The 18,656-nt window shown below is 40.2% G+C and overlaps 1 protein-coding gene across 1 annotated transcript in view; it reads left to right on the top strand.

Annotated features, from left to right (window-relative positions):
* Window positions 1-18,656, top strand: part of AHRR (aryl hydrocarbon receptor repressor) — a 106,588-nt gene that overhangs the window by 66,419 nt on the left and 21,513 nt on the right. The window contains exon 4 of the mRNA XM_068147501.1: window positions 850-950. Within this exon, the coding sequence (XP_068003602.1) occupies window positions 850-950 (101 nt within the window). The remainder of the gene's footprint in view (window positions 1-849; window positions 951-18,656) is intronic.

The raw sequence follows: 18,656 nt of genomic DNA, 5'->3' as shown, positions 1-18,656 counted from the left end.
AGAGTACAGGGGCACAATTACTGACCAAATGATAAAGAAAGATTCCTGTCATACCCTAGATGATGCAGAAATCCTTTCATTATCCCCCAAATGGGATTGTATTTCAAGGATTCTTCTGTGGGATCCATCAATATGAAAACTTTAATCTGAGAAGCCAAAGACATTTTGGATCAAAGAATGATACCCTGTGTGTGGGAAGAGCACTCACCAGTTTTGACTTCCATGAAGGTTTTAATTATTATTATTAAAATAAAGAGGGAATTTTAAATTATAGTGAGAGATTTTCATTAATTTTGTGTAGTAAATGCAAGACCCCAAATTGTAAACCTCTTGTTGAAAACGAATCAGTTTAAGAACATTCCCTTGAATCTGTGAGAGTCAGGCTCCTACTCATAAAACTGAACAGGGTAAAGTGAGACTGAAAATAATCTGATGCCGTGAAGGTCAGCATTGAAAATAAGAAACATATTTCAGCCCCTTATCTTCTGAGCTGTATAGACATTTCTTTATATTGTCATAATACATATTTTTATAAACAAAACAACTTGCTAACTTTCTTTAATTTCTTTCCTGTGGGTTTTGGTTGTTGCTTTGTGTAGAGTACAGTAATGGAAAAAATATGTTCCATAAAAAAATGTGATAGATATTTCATATAAAAAACATCTGGACAGCCAAAGATGCATCTATCTTCCTCATAGCAAAAGAAAGTTGTCAGTAACTGAGATCCAGACCACAAAGGCAGTAACTACCAATTAAATCCGTGCATATTAAGTGCCCCAATAAGAATTTTAGTCTAGCAGCCTTAATTTCTAAATTGGTAATAAATTTTTCTTTCCCCCTTTTCTACAGCCATTCAAGAAAAGCACTTTAAGAAGCAGGCTGGCCACATGATAAAAGAAGACAACGTATCTAACAAGACTGCTGTACAAGAAGGTGGACTTCTACTAGAAGTGAGTGAAAAAGTGTTGTCTTTTCTGACTCTTAATTTATTAGTTTAGATAATATATTAGGGTTAATTCTTTGTGGCAACTTTGAAATGGCTGGTCTTGTTGTAAGTCATCCAAGAAACACACTTGTGAGTGCTTCTTGCAAGAGCAAAAGTGGCAGTTGGGATAACCTCTGTCTGCCTCCATCTGGGCAATTCCTTTGCAGCCTTACATCCTTGACATTACCAGTACACTTCAGTGGGCCAGCTCACAGTTCTTTTTCATTTAGAGTGCTAGAAGAGGTTTATGTTACTTGTCCCTTATTTTGAGGTTGTCAACAGGAGCTTGCTGTTTGCTGACCTGAGTTGAGATTTCTGATCTGATTGCTGAGCTGATCCGATATTTTAATTTATCCTACCTCCTCAGCTCTGTGCTCTGAGGGAAGCTGTGTGTGCACAAATTATTCCTTCTGTGTAGTTTTATCCTCTTTGGGATGACTTTATATTGGCAGATCAGCATATAGGGACCATACTGTTACTGAGAATTTGATCCATTAATCTGGAGGAAGAATTAATACTGCTGTGAACTACTGAACCAGCTAGAGCACAGCGGTCCATCCCAGATATATCTGCATTTTAAACACAGAATGTAATAATGCCTCTCATACACTGAGGTCCTTGGAAATTCCTATGTGATTAAGACTACATATATGTATAGTTAGTTTAGATAGGATAATATTCATGGTGATAATAATATTCATTGTGTTTTCATGACAGCCCTGAGATACATGTAAATATAAATTAAATAGTAGCCTCTTGCAAATAAATGCTGGATACTATCAAAGAAAAAAGACACTTTGTCATGGTATCCAATATCATAAGCCATTTAAGTCAGTGGAATGGACAGTGGCACACTGCTGTACTTCCTCTTAACACTTTAAAATATTTAAATTGTGTATTTCAAAGCAAGTAACACAGAGGCATCTAATTAGTTAGTGCTAGTGCCAAATTGAGATGATTTCCTGTCAGGTATTATTTGCAATAATTTCCATTCTCAGTTAATAGGGAGTACAGGGCATGCAATAAATGCAAATATGGTGAGTGTATAATTTTTAATAAGGCTTTCCTGTTTTAGTCTATTATGTGTTACCTGCCCACAAGTTATAATCATGAAGGATCTTCAAAGAGTAGCCCTACTGCTATGAGTACAAGAGTACAAGGACAGAACACTGATACATAATTTCAGGTGGATTACACGAGGCTGTTATTACTGAATATGCTAATGGTCTGCGTACTCCAAGGTACATAGGAGTCACATTCCTTTGGAACATATGGGAGATATTTTATCATGGATCTTAGTTGTTGTAGATTTGGATTATTAAGTGCATGTTAATATGAATGTATTCACCAGCCTTCATTTATGGGCATATCTGACTTAGAATAAGAGGACGAATTTTCCTTGAGGCTTGCTGGAAGTGTTCCCTGTGGACTGAGTTCATTCAGCTCAGATGCTTGTTCAGTGGCATGGCATGTGAAGAAAAGTGTTTGTCTTTTTTTTGTTGTCGTTCACCATGTTAGTTATTAGGGACTGTGAGATTTTAACTAACTAGGTTTGTGATTCTTTCCAAGGCAAAGCAAACAATCTTGCTGCTGGCTGCTGCGCTTTGTATATTGACTTGTGAAGCTGGCCACTTTATTGTCTCTCAAAAGATACTTTTCAGCTGTTAAAAGACACATTCCTTCTCATGACACCACCTTGCACTGCACAACCTCTCCTAGATGCTTCACATAATACAAACCAGAATAATCTGAGTCATGAAAATATGTGTGAACGATACTGTGACTGAGTGCAATGTTAAGAGAAAACCAGTGAAAGCTGCCTTTTCTTTTCCTTAGTGGGTATGATCACTGTGCTGCACGTATAGATATAAATGTGGAATAACAATAAACCTAATTGCTGGTAAATGAAATATCTACAACTCTCGAGTTTTGGAACAATGCAGTCCTTCCCCTTTCAGCTTGAAAGAAAACAATGAAATTAGGCTGTCTTCAAAGAATGTTTGAAATGGTTTTTTTTATTTGTGAAGGCCTCTACCACAACATGTGTTTTTTATTTAAGATTTTATAGAGTTTTTTTACAGCTATAATCAAATAGCTTTCATCAGCAATAATGGAATAAACAATGATACCAGTTTATCAAAGACTTTTTAGTGGAGCACAGTAGGTATCCAAATAAATAATTTCTTCCAGTGTTTTAAGATCACAACTTCTGGATAAGAAAGTCTTCTTTTTGCTGTCTTTGCTTCACAGTGGAGAGAGAAGACAGAGAAAGCTCTAAGAAACAAGTCCAATTTTATTAATTGTCTTTATGTGTCTACCCCATTTTTGTAATCTTTGCTCTCCTTGGAGATTCAGACTCCAACTGTTTGACTGCAGTAGCGATTTTTAACTGCACTTCCAAAATATTTTCGAAGGCAGGTGATACTGCAACCCTTGTGCCACATGTGTTCTGGCAGAAAAAGGTTCAACTCATTTTATGAAGCCTGTTTCTGAATACTTGAGGAACACTGGGCCAAACCCCTAACCAGAAAAGCAAGAAAATAAATTCTATTGGCAGTAAATAAATCCAGATAGAATTTATGAGGTGATGGGGTGGAGAAACACAATAAAATGGTGGCTTGGAAAAATAAGAATGAATCACTGGTGAGTATCTAGGCAATAGCTTTGATTGCAATAATCATCTCATGGCTGATAGCCACCTTCTGCTCTTCCTCCCAGCTATCCTGCACTCACAGTCTCAAGTCCAGACTGCGACTCCACACTGTTGTGTGCAGGCAATTCCTGTTCCCAAATACACACGTAATTTTCATGTGTGATACCATCCTAATGGAAGAATTAAATGTCCACTGTTGAGAGGGAGGCCCGATCTGGACTTGTTTTCTCAATGACATGGAGTCATGCAGTGGCCTCATCATCACCACTGACCCTGCTTCTTGTGTAATCCACTACTAAATAGTCCTTTGCTAGAATTTTCACTTGGAATTTATTGACCACCTCACAGTTGTTCCTGCTCTGCTCACTGTGGAAGAATCACTTATATTCAAATTTCTGTCTCAACCCTTGCTGGTGAAAGGAATGTCTTGGTGGCCTCTCTGTCCCCTGTTATCTTTGTTGGTTTTCTATTACACTGTTATAGGCTGCAAGATAGGATTTATGGTATCTCTGCCTCCAAAACATAATTCTTTTCAGGTGTGAAAATAGTATTTTATGTCCAAAATGTCATAAAAATTAAGAAGAAAATGGATGATCCAGGCAGCTCCCAAACAGATGCTAATGGAGTAAGACTGCCTGGTTCTGTCATGCCCCATCTCACTGACGAACACTGATAAAGGCCAGATCTGACCTGTTTTATCATTTCCATGCTTACTGACAGCTCATGGTCCATACTGTCTTCAGGATGTTCCAAGCCATTCTTTTGCCCATTTCACAGTCAAATTTCCACATAAGCCTTCTACTCTTAAGGATTGAAGGCACAGGAATCACATTTCTGTGGTTTTGTTTCGTGCTTTTCTTTATGGCTGCACTGAAAATGCCAGTCACAACACTACCCTGGTATTTCCTAATCAGTGACACTGTAGATTCTGTTTAATATCTTTAGCAATGATCTGGATGATGGGATTGAGCGCTCCCATTGCAGATGATACAAAGTTGGGAGAAAAGGTTGATCTGCTTTTGGGTAGAAAGGCTCTAGAGAGGCATCTGGACAGGCTTACAACTTACTTCTTTAAATTTTTAGCCAAAGATTGTCAGATGCCTGGCATCTTAAAAGCTATCTTAAAATCACAGACATGTGGGCTTTTATTTGGAAAAGAAAAAAAAGAAAAGAAAAAAAAGAAAAGAAAAAGAAAGAACTTATTAAAAATCATGGCTGTCTTCAGGAGTGGAGAAAGCCAGTGAAAGCTAGTTTTGATGGGGCAGCCCTTGTAATTCTCCCTTGGTATTGATACTCTTCACTTCTTTAATCATGTGAAGATGGGGGTTCCAAATTGAGCTGCCACATTTTGTAGGTATGCTTTTGTTTGAGCATTCAGCAGGTGAAGTTTGCTGATTGGAGTTGTAAATAACATGACCAATAAGGCAATTCAGGTATCTAGCTACTGAACCAACAGCATTTGTGCTTGGGATCGACTTGGTGCAATGCAATAGCATAATCAGATGCAGGCAATTTATGACACAGACAAGTACTTTATATATTATTTCTTAGTTCCACATGACAAGTTCAGGCACTGTTGTGCATAGGAAATTTTGGTTCTTGCTTGGTAGCTCCCACTGAAATCAGTGAAGCATTTATTCATTAGCTTTAATATCAAATAGACCCCTAGTTTTCTTAATCATAACCAATGAATGTAAGACTTGTTTTATCAAAGCAAAGGTTTAATGCAGATGAGAAGAATGTCATTTGACATTGTGTCATTACCCTAAAAGTGGCTGCAAATAATAAGCTTTCTGGGAGCTGCTTTGAACAGAGTCATGTATGTGTACATTTTGGCACTGGAAGGTATTGTCAGGTGGCCTCTACTAACAGCTTGAACTATGGAGTTCAAGTTTCATTCCAAGGGAGTTGGAAAATGATACATTAGAAAACATCCCTTTGGTGCTGTTCTTCACTGTGCCTAAGGAAATAACAGAGGAAACCCTTTTCCCACTTGGTTTCCTGCAATTTTTTTAAACTTGTTAGTGTAATTCCACTTCCTCCTTCCAAACTGATTTATGTAATCAGTGCTTGATAGAACTGTGCTCTTGAAAAAGGTACTCTAGTTTGAATTTTAGCCTGAGAGCAAGAGATTTTACTCTTCCTGTTATTTTTTTAATTTAAACTTGAAAAGGAAAATTGGGAGTCAGATAGAAATGCAGGGTTGTTATGTGGGGCTATGACCAAAGCACGGACTTCAGAAATCAAAAACTGGTAGAGAAGAGGATTTTGGATTTATTCTGGTCTCAAATTCCTTTTCAGCTTCCAACAGTGCTGACACACTTAGTATCTTCTGTTAGGTGATGATATAGTGCTTCAACTTTTAATCTACTGGTTTAAAATAGGTCCATCAAAACAGGCAGCTCTCACAAAAAGCTCCCAGTGTCAGTGAATTTTCTTTTCCAGTTAGTACAACTTCTAAAAGTTACCCAAACAACCCTTCTGCTTTCCTTTGTTTTCAAACATGAGCCTTCTCCCAATAATTCAGATGACATGATTTAAGCTGACATTAGTCACTTGGGATGACTTAGGGAGAATTTATCCATGAAAAAGAAAGCCATAAATGGGGTCAGGAGTAACGCCATTTTATCACATGCGAACATTCACTTTCTTCTTGCCAGGCACAGGAAAAACACAAAGGAACATTTCAGAGGCCCTGGTGCCTTTTTTTTTCCCCCTTTTTATTTTTTTCCCTTCTCTCTTTGCAAATAGACATATTTTTGAAATCCAGACTTGAAATTTGGCATGGCCACAACTCTGTGCAAAAAAATATCCTTTCTGTTGCCCTTTAAACAAATAACTGATGCTCTCACTTATTCATTTCATTTTTAAATTTTTTTTTTCCTTCTCAAATAAATCTGGCTAGGAAAGCCTGTGTGACCTCTAAGTACCATTTGCTCTCTCCTCTGGTCCTTACAGCTACTGTTATGACTGTAACAATCAAGATGCTACCACAGTACTATCTGAAATACAGGCGGTGGCACCCTCCGTTTAACAGAGGGGCAAAACAAACCAGAAAGATGTGATCGCCTCCCTTCAGATTTGCAGCCTAAATATGAGACAAGTAATGAAACAAGCAAGAGTGCTCGGAAATAATAACAAAATGATAACCACAATTGTTAGTGCTCATGGTGCACATGCAGCTTCACCTTTGCCAGGACTTTTGCAAGGGTTTTAAAGAGGGATTAGGAGAAGAAAAATCAGGTTCCTCTGCAGAGGCTTCTGGGAAGCCTTTTAGCAAAATGGGAGACACCATTAAGTGCTTGTTTTCAAACCTTGCATGTGGGTAAATGTAGCATGTTGGATTGGTGAGAGGTAGTACTTAGCTTCTACAACATGAGATAACAGATTATAATTGAGAGTGGAGCAAGCTGAGAGCAGATCAGAAAATTAGGACAAGCAGCTTATGTTTAATGTGATAGAGCAGAGAGGGCAGGCAGCCAGAACTGGTGTGCAGCAAGGAGAGACAGTTAGCATCCTCTCTGATTTGCACAGGCATCAGGAAAGCTGGCTTCCATTTGTCAGGGCAGAGGCAAACCTGTTGTCATCAGAGGAGGTCTAGCTGAGAAATTTTAGACATACCAGTGAACAGAGAAACTATCAGCAGCATTAAGGTAAAGAATTAGTAAGTTTGGGGCACAGACCAGATGTGGATCCAAATTTCAGGCCAGTGTTGCTGTTTCCAGGCTTCATCACAGCCAACTCCACCCGAGCTCACTTTTCACAGCCGCTTCCTCTGTTTCTGCTTGGGCTATTTCTGTGCCTCTGGAGACGGTCCAGTGACCATGTGACTTCCTCCCCAACAAAACATATTCTCCTGTTTCAGCTTGGTTAGGTTTATTTTCTCTCACTGACTTCAGAGCTAATCCTTGGCAGCCGTTCTCGCCAACCAGTAGGTTTGGTACCCCTATGCGAGCACCAGCTTGTGTAGATGCACCAAGATATAGTCTGCTGCTACAACTGGATTTCCTGCCTTCAAATAATGAAGGCGATCAGAACACAGTGTTCCTTCTGTATGAATTTCTGCATTAGAAGAAGTGGCCTGTTTTTGAAGATGACAAAGTCATATATTGTAAGAGAGACCCAAAAGAAACAGAAAATCACTTTACGTAATGCCTATTACCACAGATAATTGCACTCTTACATTGTTCAGCTGCGCTTCAACTAGTTAAAGTAGCGCAATCTGGATTTACAACTGACTCTTGCTTCCAATGTATTCCTCTTTCTCAACTCAGATGCTGCAGCCCTAGTATTTTCTCAGTAAGACAAAGTGATGAGTGAGAATGTAGGCCCAGGAAAGACTGTGTGTTGATGTAAGAATTTTTGCAAATTCGCAGTGATTTTGTTTTGTGGTTATGAAGGTTTCAAAAGAAAAACATACATGTTTTACTAGAAACACTGAGTACACTTCAGATTTACTTTCTGTCTCAGTTAATAAAACTTGAATGTGCTATTTGACAGGTCTGAACTGGAAAGAAAACTGCTATTAAAAAGTATGATGTTCATCACAGAAGGTACTGTTTTCTATTAGCAAGGACATAGCATTGATACGGAGACAGGAGGACAGAAAAACACCCTTCAAATAGTTCTGTTCCTGTTCCAAGCACTTCAAGAGAAATCACCATCATTCTGATTTAACTGTCCCTGACACTTTATGGGTAGAAAAGAGAAAAATGAGATAGTTTTTGTATCCCACTGTAACTGCAGTTTTTCCAGGAATTCCTAGCTGCAAAAGCTGATGGTGGCCGACAGCAGGAACTCTCCCCATTATGTTCTGCACCTTCCCACCTCCTCCTGCTATTGCAATGCTCCCAGAATTCTACAGTAACTGAAATAAGGCTTGGGTTTTTTGTTTTTGTTTTCTTTAAATCAAGAGGGAAATAAATGTGTCCTCAGACTAAAGCAGGGTCTTGCAGAAGGGCTTTGTGGAAGGCAGGGAAGTCATTCTGCCCCTGTACTCAGCACTGGTTAGGCCATATCTTGAGGACTGTGTCCAGTTCTGGGCCCCTCAGTTTAGGAAAGACGTTGAGTGGCCAGAGAAGGGCAGCAAAGCTGGGGAGGGGTTTGGAGCACAAGCCCTATGAGGAGAGGCTGAGGGAGCTGGGGTTGCTTAGCCTGGAGAAGAGGAGGCTCAGGGGAGACCTCATTGCCAGGAGGGGGTTGGTCTCTTCTCCCAGGCAACCAGCACCAGAACGAGAGGATACAGTCTCCAACTGCGCCAGGGGAGGTTTAGGCTGGATGTTGCGAAAAAGTTCTTCACAGAAAGAGTGATTTGCCATTGGAATGGGCTGCCCAGGGAGGTGGTGGAGTCACTATCACTGGAGGTGTTTAAGAAGAGACTGGATGGGATGCTTGGTGCCATGGTTTAGTTGATTAGATAGTGTTGGGTGATAGGTTGGACTTGATGACCTTGAAGTTTTTTTCCAACCTGGTCTATTCTATTCTATTCTATTCTATTCTATTCTATTCTATTCTATTCTATTCTATTCTATTCTATTCTATTCTATTCTATTCTATTCTATTCTCTCATCTAGTCCATAACTTAGATTAAGGTCTGCAGGCATTGCTGCTATTTAGAGCACTTGTGTCTAACTTTCCATCCTTGCCTCTTTCCATACAATCCACTGTCATTCACTTGATGTCTTGACTAGAGAAAGTGTTGCTTGCCTCTGGGTCAGCACAACACATTAACAGCAGAATTCACCCCTGATGCCAGTGTGGGACATGATGTGTGTTATACAGGATACACACAGGATACTTAGAGGATACAGAACATGCATAGGATGATAACTAGCACAGTAAGATGGTTCCCAAACTCAGGAATGTCACACTTCCTGAAAACTCCACTGGCCTGAAATGGTATTTAAAAAATGCTGATTTAGTATGTATTACTGAATGGAATAGGAAATACAGATTGTTTTGCTCTTCTCCCCACCCCCAAAATAGTTCTGTGTTCGAAAACATGACATACAGTGCTAAGTACACAGAAAAATAGTGTTCTGAAATTAGGGCATCACATTCTTCTTACAGTATATAGGCGGCGACATTGTCTCCATTAGGTGTTGATTCCTTAAGGAGCTGTCTGCTGTTCGTGCTTCTTAAGAGTTTGCAAGCACAAATTAAAGTCAGATGTGGACGGGGCATTATGATGGCTTCTCTTCATGACTTGATGCAGTTACATGTAACTAACATGTGTCTGTCTAGCATGTTGGGTAAATATTACTTGAGATGATTTTCAGTAAGTTATTTCTATGAAAAATAATGGGTAATCTTACTACATTTGTTATTGCAAAGGCTACCTAAGTAAATTTGTTACTACAAGTGCAGAGTAGTGAGAAATTAATGCTTCATTTTGAGTCTTCTCAAATGGAATTAATCAGTCTTGCATTTTCTGTACTGAAATTGTCTGAAATTGTACTGAAATTGTACTGAAAAGCTCAGAGCAGCTGCAGATCTCAGAAAGAATGAAGGGCTGAACTTGCACTGAGGATACAATATTGCCCCAGCTTTGCTTCCATCTGTGAATATAACATCTGATTTTGAGGAAGTGAAATGAGAAACTGCATAAATCTATATAAAGATTATGTCCATTCCCAAGTGTAGTCCAGGACATAGTATTTGTGTAGAGCATTGACAGTAGGGTTCCATTACTTAGAGAGCACAATTCTAAATTCAATGTCATGATTAATGAGGAGGCTAAAGGAAAATACATGAAAGATTATATCATACTTTAGTATCCTTTCATGAGAATTGCTAAGGTAAATGAAACATTACTCATCCAAGATCCCACTGGCATATTGAATAACCATAGCACATACATCTCTGGGTTAATAAATAAAATTTGGTTTTTCCTGAAGATTTTAGAATTAATTGTTTTAATATAATTCTTCTTTAGATTACTATAAATAGTCTCCAGTACTTGTATAGTGTCCTTTAACCTCAGGTAATGTACTCACTTCCCATATGAAATCCTAACTGCAAAGGAAAGAATATTTTTTTTTTTGTTTTTTGTTTTTTTACAGTTAGACATGAAAAAAAACCCACACCAAATCTTTCTTTCATTAGAAGCCCTTGTTGGTGTTAATAATTTGTCCTAAGCAAACATGCCATATAACAAATTTGTACTGAGGTGTTTGGTGTCATTCATGAATCCGCTATTGCAGCAACAAAACCTTCCCTAACCTGTTTCTAAGCTATTAGTCATTAGTACTGTTGTACTTTGGAAGCATGGTCTGTGTTCTGTGCCCAGGCAGCCAGGAGGGCCAATGGCGTCCTGGCCTGCATCAGGAACAGTATGGCCACCAGGAGCAGGGAGGTCATTCTGCCCCTGCACACTGCACTGGTTAGGCCACACCTTGAGTACTGTGTCCAGTTCTGGGCCCCTCAGTTTAGGAAGGATGTTGACTTGTTGGAGCGTGTCCAGAGAAGGGCAACAAAGTTGGTGAGGGGCTTGGAACACAAGCCCTATGAGGAGAGACTGAGGGAGCTGGGGCTGCTTAGCCTGAAGAAGAGGTGACTGAGGGGTGACCTTATTGCTCTCTACAACTACCTTAAGGGAGGTTGGTCTCTTCTCGCAGGCTACCAGCACCAGAACAAGAGGACACAGTCTCAGGCTGCACCAGGGGAGGTTTAGGCTGGGGGTTAGGAGGAAGTTTTATACAGAGAGAGTGATTGCCCATTGGAATGGGCTGCCCGAGGAGGTGGTACAGTCACCATCACTGGAGGTGTTCAGGAGGAGACTTGATAGGGCGCTTGGTGCCATGGTTTAGTTGATTAGATGGTGTTGGATAATAGGTTGGACATGATGATCTTGAAGGTCTCTTCCAACCTGGTCTATTCTATTCTATTCTATTCTATTCTATTCTATTCTATTCTATTCTATTCTATTCTATTCTATTCTATTCTTATTTCTAATGTTTAATACTTATGGGAAACAATGAGAGTCAGTTGGGGTGTGTCTCTTTCTCTAGCATGTGCATACAAAGTCAAACAATGCTTCTGCTCTTTTTTCTCAGTACCATCTTGGGTAGAGTGGCTGGTTTTGAGGTACCAGACTTATTGGAGGGCAAGAGTTTGTGCATATAGTAGAGAAGAGAGGCCCTGCCCCAGGGATTTTGCACAGGCGCTAAGCAAGCTTTGATTCAAAAGCTTAGCTTGGAGGGAAAGTTATAAAGGAAGACAAAACACATTTACAATTTTTCATCATGCAATCAAAACAACTTTAAAGGCAAATTTGTTCTTGGTTATTTCCAATATTTATTACATATCAAGCATATAAAACTCAACATCACCATGGTTTAAAATGCATTTATGTGTGTGCACACATTACAACTGTACACTCTAGGGATTGACTATGCTTTCATCAGTGTTTATGGTTCACAAATACCAGCACCCTGTGACTTATATTTTCCTAGCCGATATCCAGGAGGCCAGTTCTGTCGGCTGCCTCTCGATGAGCCACAGTGTTCCAGCTCCCTTGCTGGACTGAAGACACACATATAAACGAGTACCTCCAAAGTTGCCCTAATTCTTTGGTGAAAGTGATGGGATACTGAAAAATGGAATAATGAGAAATTTCACCAGCAAAATGGTTCACAATCTGTGTGCCTTTCAGATGACACAGCTGTTCGCTTTGACAGCAAATGGGAGGGCCAGGGCTCAAATTCTTCTGGCAGTGCGAACGATCTTCAAAAATGTTGCTGTGCCCTGCTCTGGGTAGTGCACCACCAGATGCTGAATTTCCATACTGTCTTTAAGGAGCCTGAAATGATATTCAGGCTCAAGAAGATAGGCAGGAATATGAAATTTGTTTCATCTGGGAACATGAGAAGAGTGAAAGTGGCATAATAATAATATATATATTTATTGATTTGTATTTGAAAAGAAACATTTCCAGTGTCAATGAAAGCAAATTAATCAGATCGAGCTCTTTCCCTCTGAAATGCTTCCCATATAAACCCACAGCTGTAAGCTTCAGCCTGTAGGATTTACTTCTTGCCCTGGCTCAAGTGATGGAAATTCAACTTCTGTTTTGTTTCTTTTGCCTGAAAACTTAGCAGTACACGCAAGCCTTTGATCAAAACTGAATGCTAAAAGCAATTCTGTCCCTCCCCTTCGCATGAAATAGTGCTTACTCACAGAAGTATTCCTTTTGAAGTTGCTTTGTAGATACCAGAGAGATACATAAGAGTCTGGAGGGCTAAGAGATACTGTACTTTTTTGAGCCATATTCTGATGTCACCAGATACAGTATTTCTGAAAAGTCTTTTATGTGGAGTTTTACTTCAGGGTTCTGTAAGAATTTCCCCCCCCCCCCCCAACAGTTTATAATGAGAACCTCAGGGATCCCAGAGAAGGGCAATTATGAGTCCTAAAAACACCAGTGGAAAGAAATACTGATTCATTAAACAATACAGTTAAAGACAGAAGACACATCAACTGTCTGCATTTTCTTCCTAATATTCATGAGACAAGAATGAGCGGATCGTTTCCAGAGTTTTTAAATAGCTGCTTCTTTAGATCACCAGTAAATGGCCCCATCCCATATAGGATGCAAAAATCCAGTGATCCACAGTGAAGCTGCTCCAGATAAAACGCGAGCCAAGTGACCCTGGAAATTTAGTACCCAAGTTGCGTGACTTGAAAATCTGTTCAAAGCAAGGCATGGCTGCAGGCTTTGACTGTTGTACTTTAGTAACCATAGTAACATGATCTCTGGAGACCTAAAGCTAGTGAGTTTTCCTTTATTTCAAGGGAGAGTAATAAGAGAAATGTGGAAATGTGAACTGGAACTTGTTCTCCCCTTTTTTTTTTTTTAATTCTTATTTTTACTATGCTTCGACCTTGACCAAAATATCTTTGAAGTATGTGCTGGCCGATTTTCTGCTACAAGACCAGAATAAAAAACAACAACAACAAACCAGGATATGTAAGGATCTTGCCAAAGGAAGTCCTATCTTCCTCAAAATATTTGCCTTCATTCCCAAAGAGAACCTCTTGACTAATAGCGTTTCAAAAACTTCTTAATGGAAGGAACTGATAACTTTCATCTCACAGCTACTGCGGGCACCAGAATCATTTTGTACTTTCTTTGAACTGACAGATTAATTGTTTTTTGTTTCAGTAGCAGGTGCAGCTTTTCGTGAGTACATAATTGGATGTACATGTTTCATTTCAAAAGAACACAGGCCCCTGTCTGGTGCCAAGCTCTGTTTTTTTCTTTCTTCTCTTTTTTTTTGCCTATTTGGGAAAAAAATCCCCATGATTTCATTTTTTTTTTAAGTACAGTGTAGAAAACTCCTGTAAATGTTTTTAAAAAGCCAAATGCAAACAAACAAATGCTCACAATACATACTTAATTCTGTATCACATGTTTCAGCTATTATCCTGGATTAGAAATTCCATCTGTCATTGAATCCATATGGTTTAACAAATGGAAGTTTGTAACCCTGTATTTTTTTGCAGAGTGAAAATGAGTCATTTTTTTGTTGCAAAAGTTTTAATGTCCACATTATATTTCATACAATAGAATCATAGAATCAACCAGGTTGGAAAAGACCTCAAAGATCATCAAGTCCAACCTGTCACCCAACACCTCATGACTACTAAACCATGGCACCAAGTGCCACGTCCAATCCCCTCTTGAATACCTCCAGGGACGGTGACTCCACCACCTCCCTGGGCAGCACATTCCCATGGGCCCATTCCAACTCTTGTTAGCCATTTGTGTGTCTGTGTCTCTATGTGTGGGTATGTCCCTCTGTACATGTGTAAACATATGCAGAGTTACTAAGAATTGTCACAGGATGTAAGTGGACTTCATTGATTGAAACACACTACTTGTACACAAAGAAGGTACTATTTACACTGAGCTGTGCAGTTATTTCCTCCTCTAAACCCAAGAGCCTTATTTTAGGCTTTCCATGATTTCTGCTGTAAGGCATAAGGTGAAATAAGGACAGCTGCCCTTACTCCTCTTTGCTGTCTCCTCCATGTTTTGGGTAGACAAGTGCTTACATTAGGGAGTGCAAGCTGCACAGCTGTGAGGTGGTCCTCATCCTCTTTACTTTTTCCTCCTCCCAGGCTATTGATTACCCAGGCAGATGACTGCTGTGGTTCTGACACAGCACACCAATGCAGCCGTCTGTTCACTGGGAACAAGAAAAAGCCATTGCTGAGAATTTTGTTTCAGAAACTGAGAAACCATGTGGAGCCATATTCTTTGTTGTCCTGTTTAATGTGAGACACAGTAAATAAGAATAAAAAGGATGGGAATAGGTTTAGTTTGTTCTCATAGGATCACAGGATCATTTAGGTTAGAAAAGACCTTTAAGATTATTGAGTACAACCGTTAACCCAGCACTGCCAAGTTGCCACTAAACCATGTCCCTCAGCACCACAGCTACACATCTTTTAAATACATCTGGGGATAGTTATTCAACCACTTTGCTGGGAAGCCTGTTCCAATGCTTGACAACCCTTTCAGTAAAGAATTTTTTCCTCATGTCCAACCTAAACTTCGCCTGGTGCAACTTGAGGCTGTTTCCTCATGTTCTGTCCCTTGTTATGTGGGAGAAGAGATCAACGCCCACCTTGCCACAACCTCCTTTCAGAATGCTGTAGAGAGGAATGAGGTCTCCTCTCAGACTTCTTTTTTTCCAGACTAAACAACTCCAGTTTCCTCAGCTGGATCTCATAGAACTTGTTCTCTATAACCTTCACCAGCTTTGTTGCCATTCTTTGGACATGCTGGAGCACCTCAATGCCTCTCTTGTAGTGAGGGTTAAAACTGAGCACAGTATTTGAGGGGTGAGCTCACCAGTGCCAAGTATAGAGGGACAATTACCTCCCTCATCTTCCTGGCTATGCTATTTCTGATACAAAATCATGGACTGAAGCTCTGTCTTTCACTCAGTTTAACAAAACACTAGGATTCTGGCCAGAATAATGGAGAAATCTCTATGCAGTTTTACTTTAAAAGTCTTGATTATAGAGTTGTGTATGATACCTAAGAGATTTGTCTGAGCAATCAGAAGAGGTTTCTTCCTACTAATTTGCAATCACTATTACCTGCTCCTGGAGTACCATACCTGTGCTAGCCAACCCCCTCCTCCCTAGCGGTGGTAAGGAAGGAAGGCATAAATCTGAACTGAACTCTGACTCTGTTCAGAATCCTCTGTGCTGCAGATGTCAAGTTTTACGTTGAAATCCCCTTTAGGTTAATACTGAGAAAACAGAAAAAATTGCAGTCATGGGTCATGAAGTTTTACTCCATGTCCAGCTTGTCTGTTTTTTGTGTGGCTGAAGAGCAGGTTTCCCAGCTAAAATTAGGTTTAGATACATGGGATTTGGGTTAATCTCCAAATAGGCTCACGTGGCTCCATGAAAGTTGTTGCACCAAAGAGGGTTTTGCTTTTCCTGCCTGAAGGGCACAGAATCTGATGTCTGTTTGGGGCCATGAAAACCAGGGAATTCTTAGTTAAGAGATCTTCACTAAGGAGAGGACATCAGCATTTCTAGAACCAAATGAAAAAAAAGCAGAGGAAGTTTGTAATTCACTTCCTTTACATACCTCCCTCAAATCCATGCTCATTTCTGGCTTGATGCAAACACATGGATTCTTGAATTTTAAATAGAAATAGAAATAGGAATAGAAATAGAAATAGAAATAGAAATAGAAATAGAAATAGAAATAGAAATAGAAATAGAAATAGAAATAGAAATAGAAATAGAAATAGAAATAGAAATAGAAATAGAAATAACCAGGTTGGAAGAGACCTTTGAGATCATCAAGTCCAACCTATCATCCAACACTATCTAATCGACTAAGCCATGGCACCAAGTGCCCCATCCACTCTCTTCCTAAACACCTCCAGCGACAGTGACTCCACCACCTCCCTGGGCAGCCCATTCCAATGGCCAAGCACTCTATGAAGAACTTCTTCCTAACATCCAGCCTAAACCTCCCCTGGCGCAGCTTGAGACTGTGTCCTCTTGTTCTGGTGCTGGTTGCCTGGGAGAAGAGACCAACCTCCACCTGGCTACAACCTCCCTTCAGGTAGTTGTAGACAGCAATAAAGTTTCCTCTGAGCCTTCTCTTTTCCAGGCTAAACAACCCCAGCTGCCTCAGCCTCTCCTCATAGGGCTTGTGCTCCAAACCCCTCACCAGCTTTGTTGCCCTTCTCTGGACACATTCCAGCAAGTCAACATCTTTCTAAACTGTGGGGCCCAGAACTGGACACAGTACTCAAGGTGTGGCCTAACCAGTGCCGAGTACAGGGAGAGAATGACCTCCCTGCTCCTACTGGCCACACTGTTCCTGATGCAGGGCAGGATGCCATTGGCCTTCTTGGCCAACTGGGCACACTGCTGGCTCATGTTCAGCCTACTATCAACCAGCACCCCCAGGTCTTTTTTTTTTCCCCTCTCCTTTCCTGTTTCTCCCTCTCACCTTTCCTTAATACCTCATCCACCCTCACAGATGTAGGTGCCAGTCCACTGCTCTGAACCCTTAGAAATACATATTTCCGTTTCTCCCATTTGTACAAACTGCTGCACTTGGTCCAGCCTAACTCTGTCCAAGGAAAAACTTGTGTAAAGAAAATCCTGTCTGCCTTCCACTGTGAGGAAACAAGTTTTGCATTTTAAAGGTAGAGACTGATTTCGAGGGTACGTGTCCAGGCCTAGACAATATGTACCAATATGTTGGATAAGATTAACCTTTGAGTAGGAGTTTATTTATTGATTTGTAAAAGCAATTTGTGGCAAAGGCAGGGGCTCTCCAGCTATTTTCTAGAGGGGCTAAAAAACTCCATCCTGCCTGCAGGACAATGGAAGGCATGTTTTAAGGATATTCAGCATGATACTGTGTGAGGTTCCTTGTATTCAGATCTTGTGGTAATTTTTGAAGCCTTCTCAGATAGACCTTGTTGCATTAATTTGCATTGGCTAAAAATGTTTCTTTAATTAAGAACATTTCTTTACTGTTCTTAATTTCTATCTGCCCTGGCTGCAAGGGGTGGAGGACTTTTGGAACACACGTGGTAACAGCCACAGACATGAAGGAGGTCCTTTAAAGGTCTTTTGGTTATCTTTGTGGAAATTTTTAGTCAAAATTAAAAGGCCTGCCAGATGTTCAAAATGTAATGAAATTCCTAACACCACATCACTGATGGTTTTGTTGCTGTGAAGATCGGTCCAAAGAGACAAGGTGCCAAAAATGCTCTCTTGTCTCCACTTGACACTGGAAATGGATACAACCAATACATTCTATGGAGGCTCCTCTCAGTGCAGTGAAAGGCACACATGTGAAGATGTAGAGATCTTCTGGTTGGTAAGCTGCTGGGGTGAATTTGGACTTCTGTGAGAAGATAAAAATAAATCTCAAGTCCAGCATCTCCTTGTGTTTGTATTGTCAACAGGGATAACTAATGCTTAACACAAACACAACTAGGCAGAAATAACACTTACTCTGGACAGGACCTGTATCTATGGAGCTTACCTGGAGCTGAGGATGATTTGCCATTTACTATTCTTATTTGTGGTTAGTGTTGACTTGGTTGAATTATTTACTGCTACAGGACCCTCCAAATGTAGGTGAGACATTGCGGTCTCTCCACTACATTTCTCCAGTCACCATTTTACAGGTTCTGTAAGGTGCAGAGCCCCATGCCATGTATGGTCCCACTGGGCCGTGTTTTCAAAGGTGCTCCACATTTATGATTTGGGCCAAACCTTCTGATGAGGTTAGCCTGTTGTGCACTGAACTCTTGAAATTCTGCCCACCATTGTCACAGTGGGAACAGGCTTTGAGCAGTCATGGAAATCTGGTCCTTATTTAGGAACCAAAAAGAGAACCAAGCTCACAAAAATATGTCAGGGTATCTGGTTACTGAGCAATTGAAAATCTGCCCTCATTGTGCTTCAGGATTAACTCAGGGTTAATAGGCACATCTCGGCAACACTAAATGAAGAGAAAGG

Source organism: Melanerpes formicivorus, unplaced genomic scaffold (assembly GCF_026170545.1).
Source record: "Melanerpes formicivorus ecotype bairdi unplaced genomic scaffold, bMelFor1.0.p_v2 SCAF_15, whole genome shotgun sequence".
Taxonomy (NCBI): Eukaryota; Metazoa; Chordata; class Aves; order Piciformes; family Picidae; genus Melanerpes; species Melanerpes formicivorus.
The sequence above is the reverse complement of the archived record's forward strand: the minus strand, read 5'-3'. Positions and strand labels throughout refer to the sequence as shown.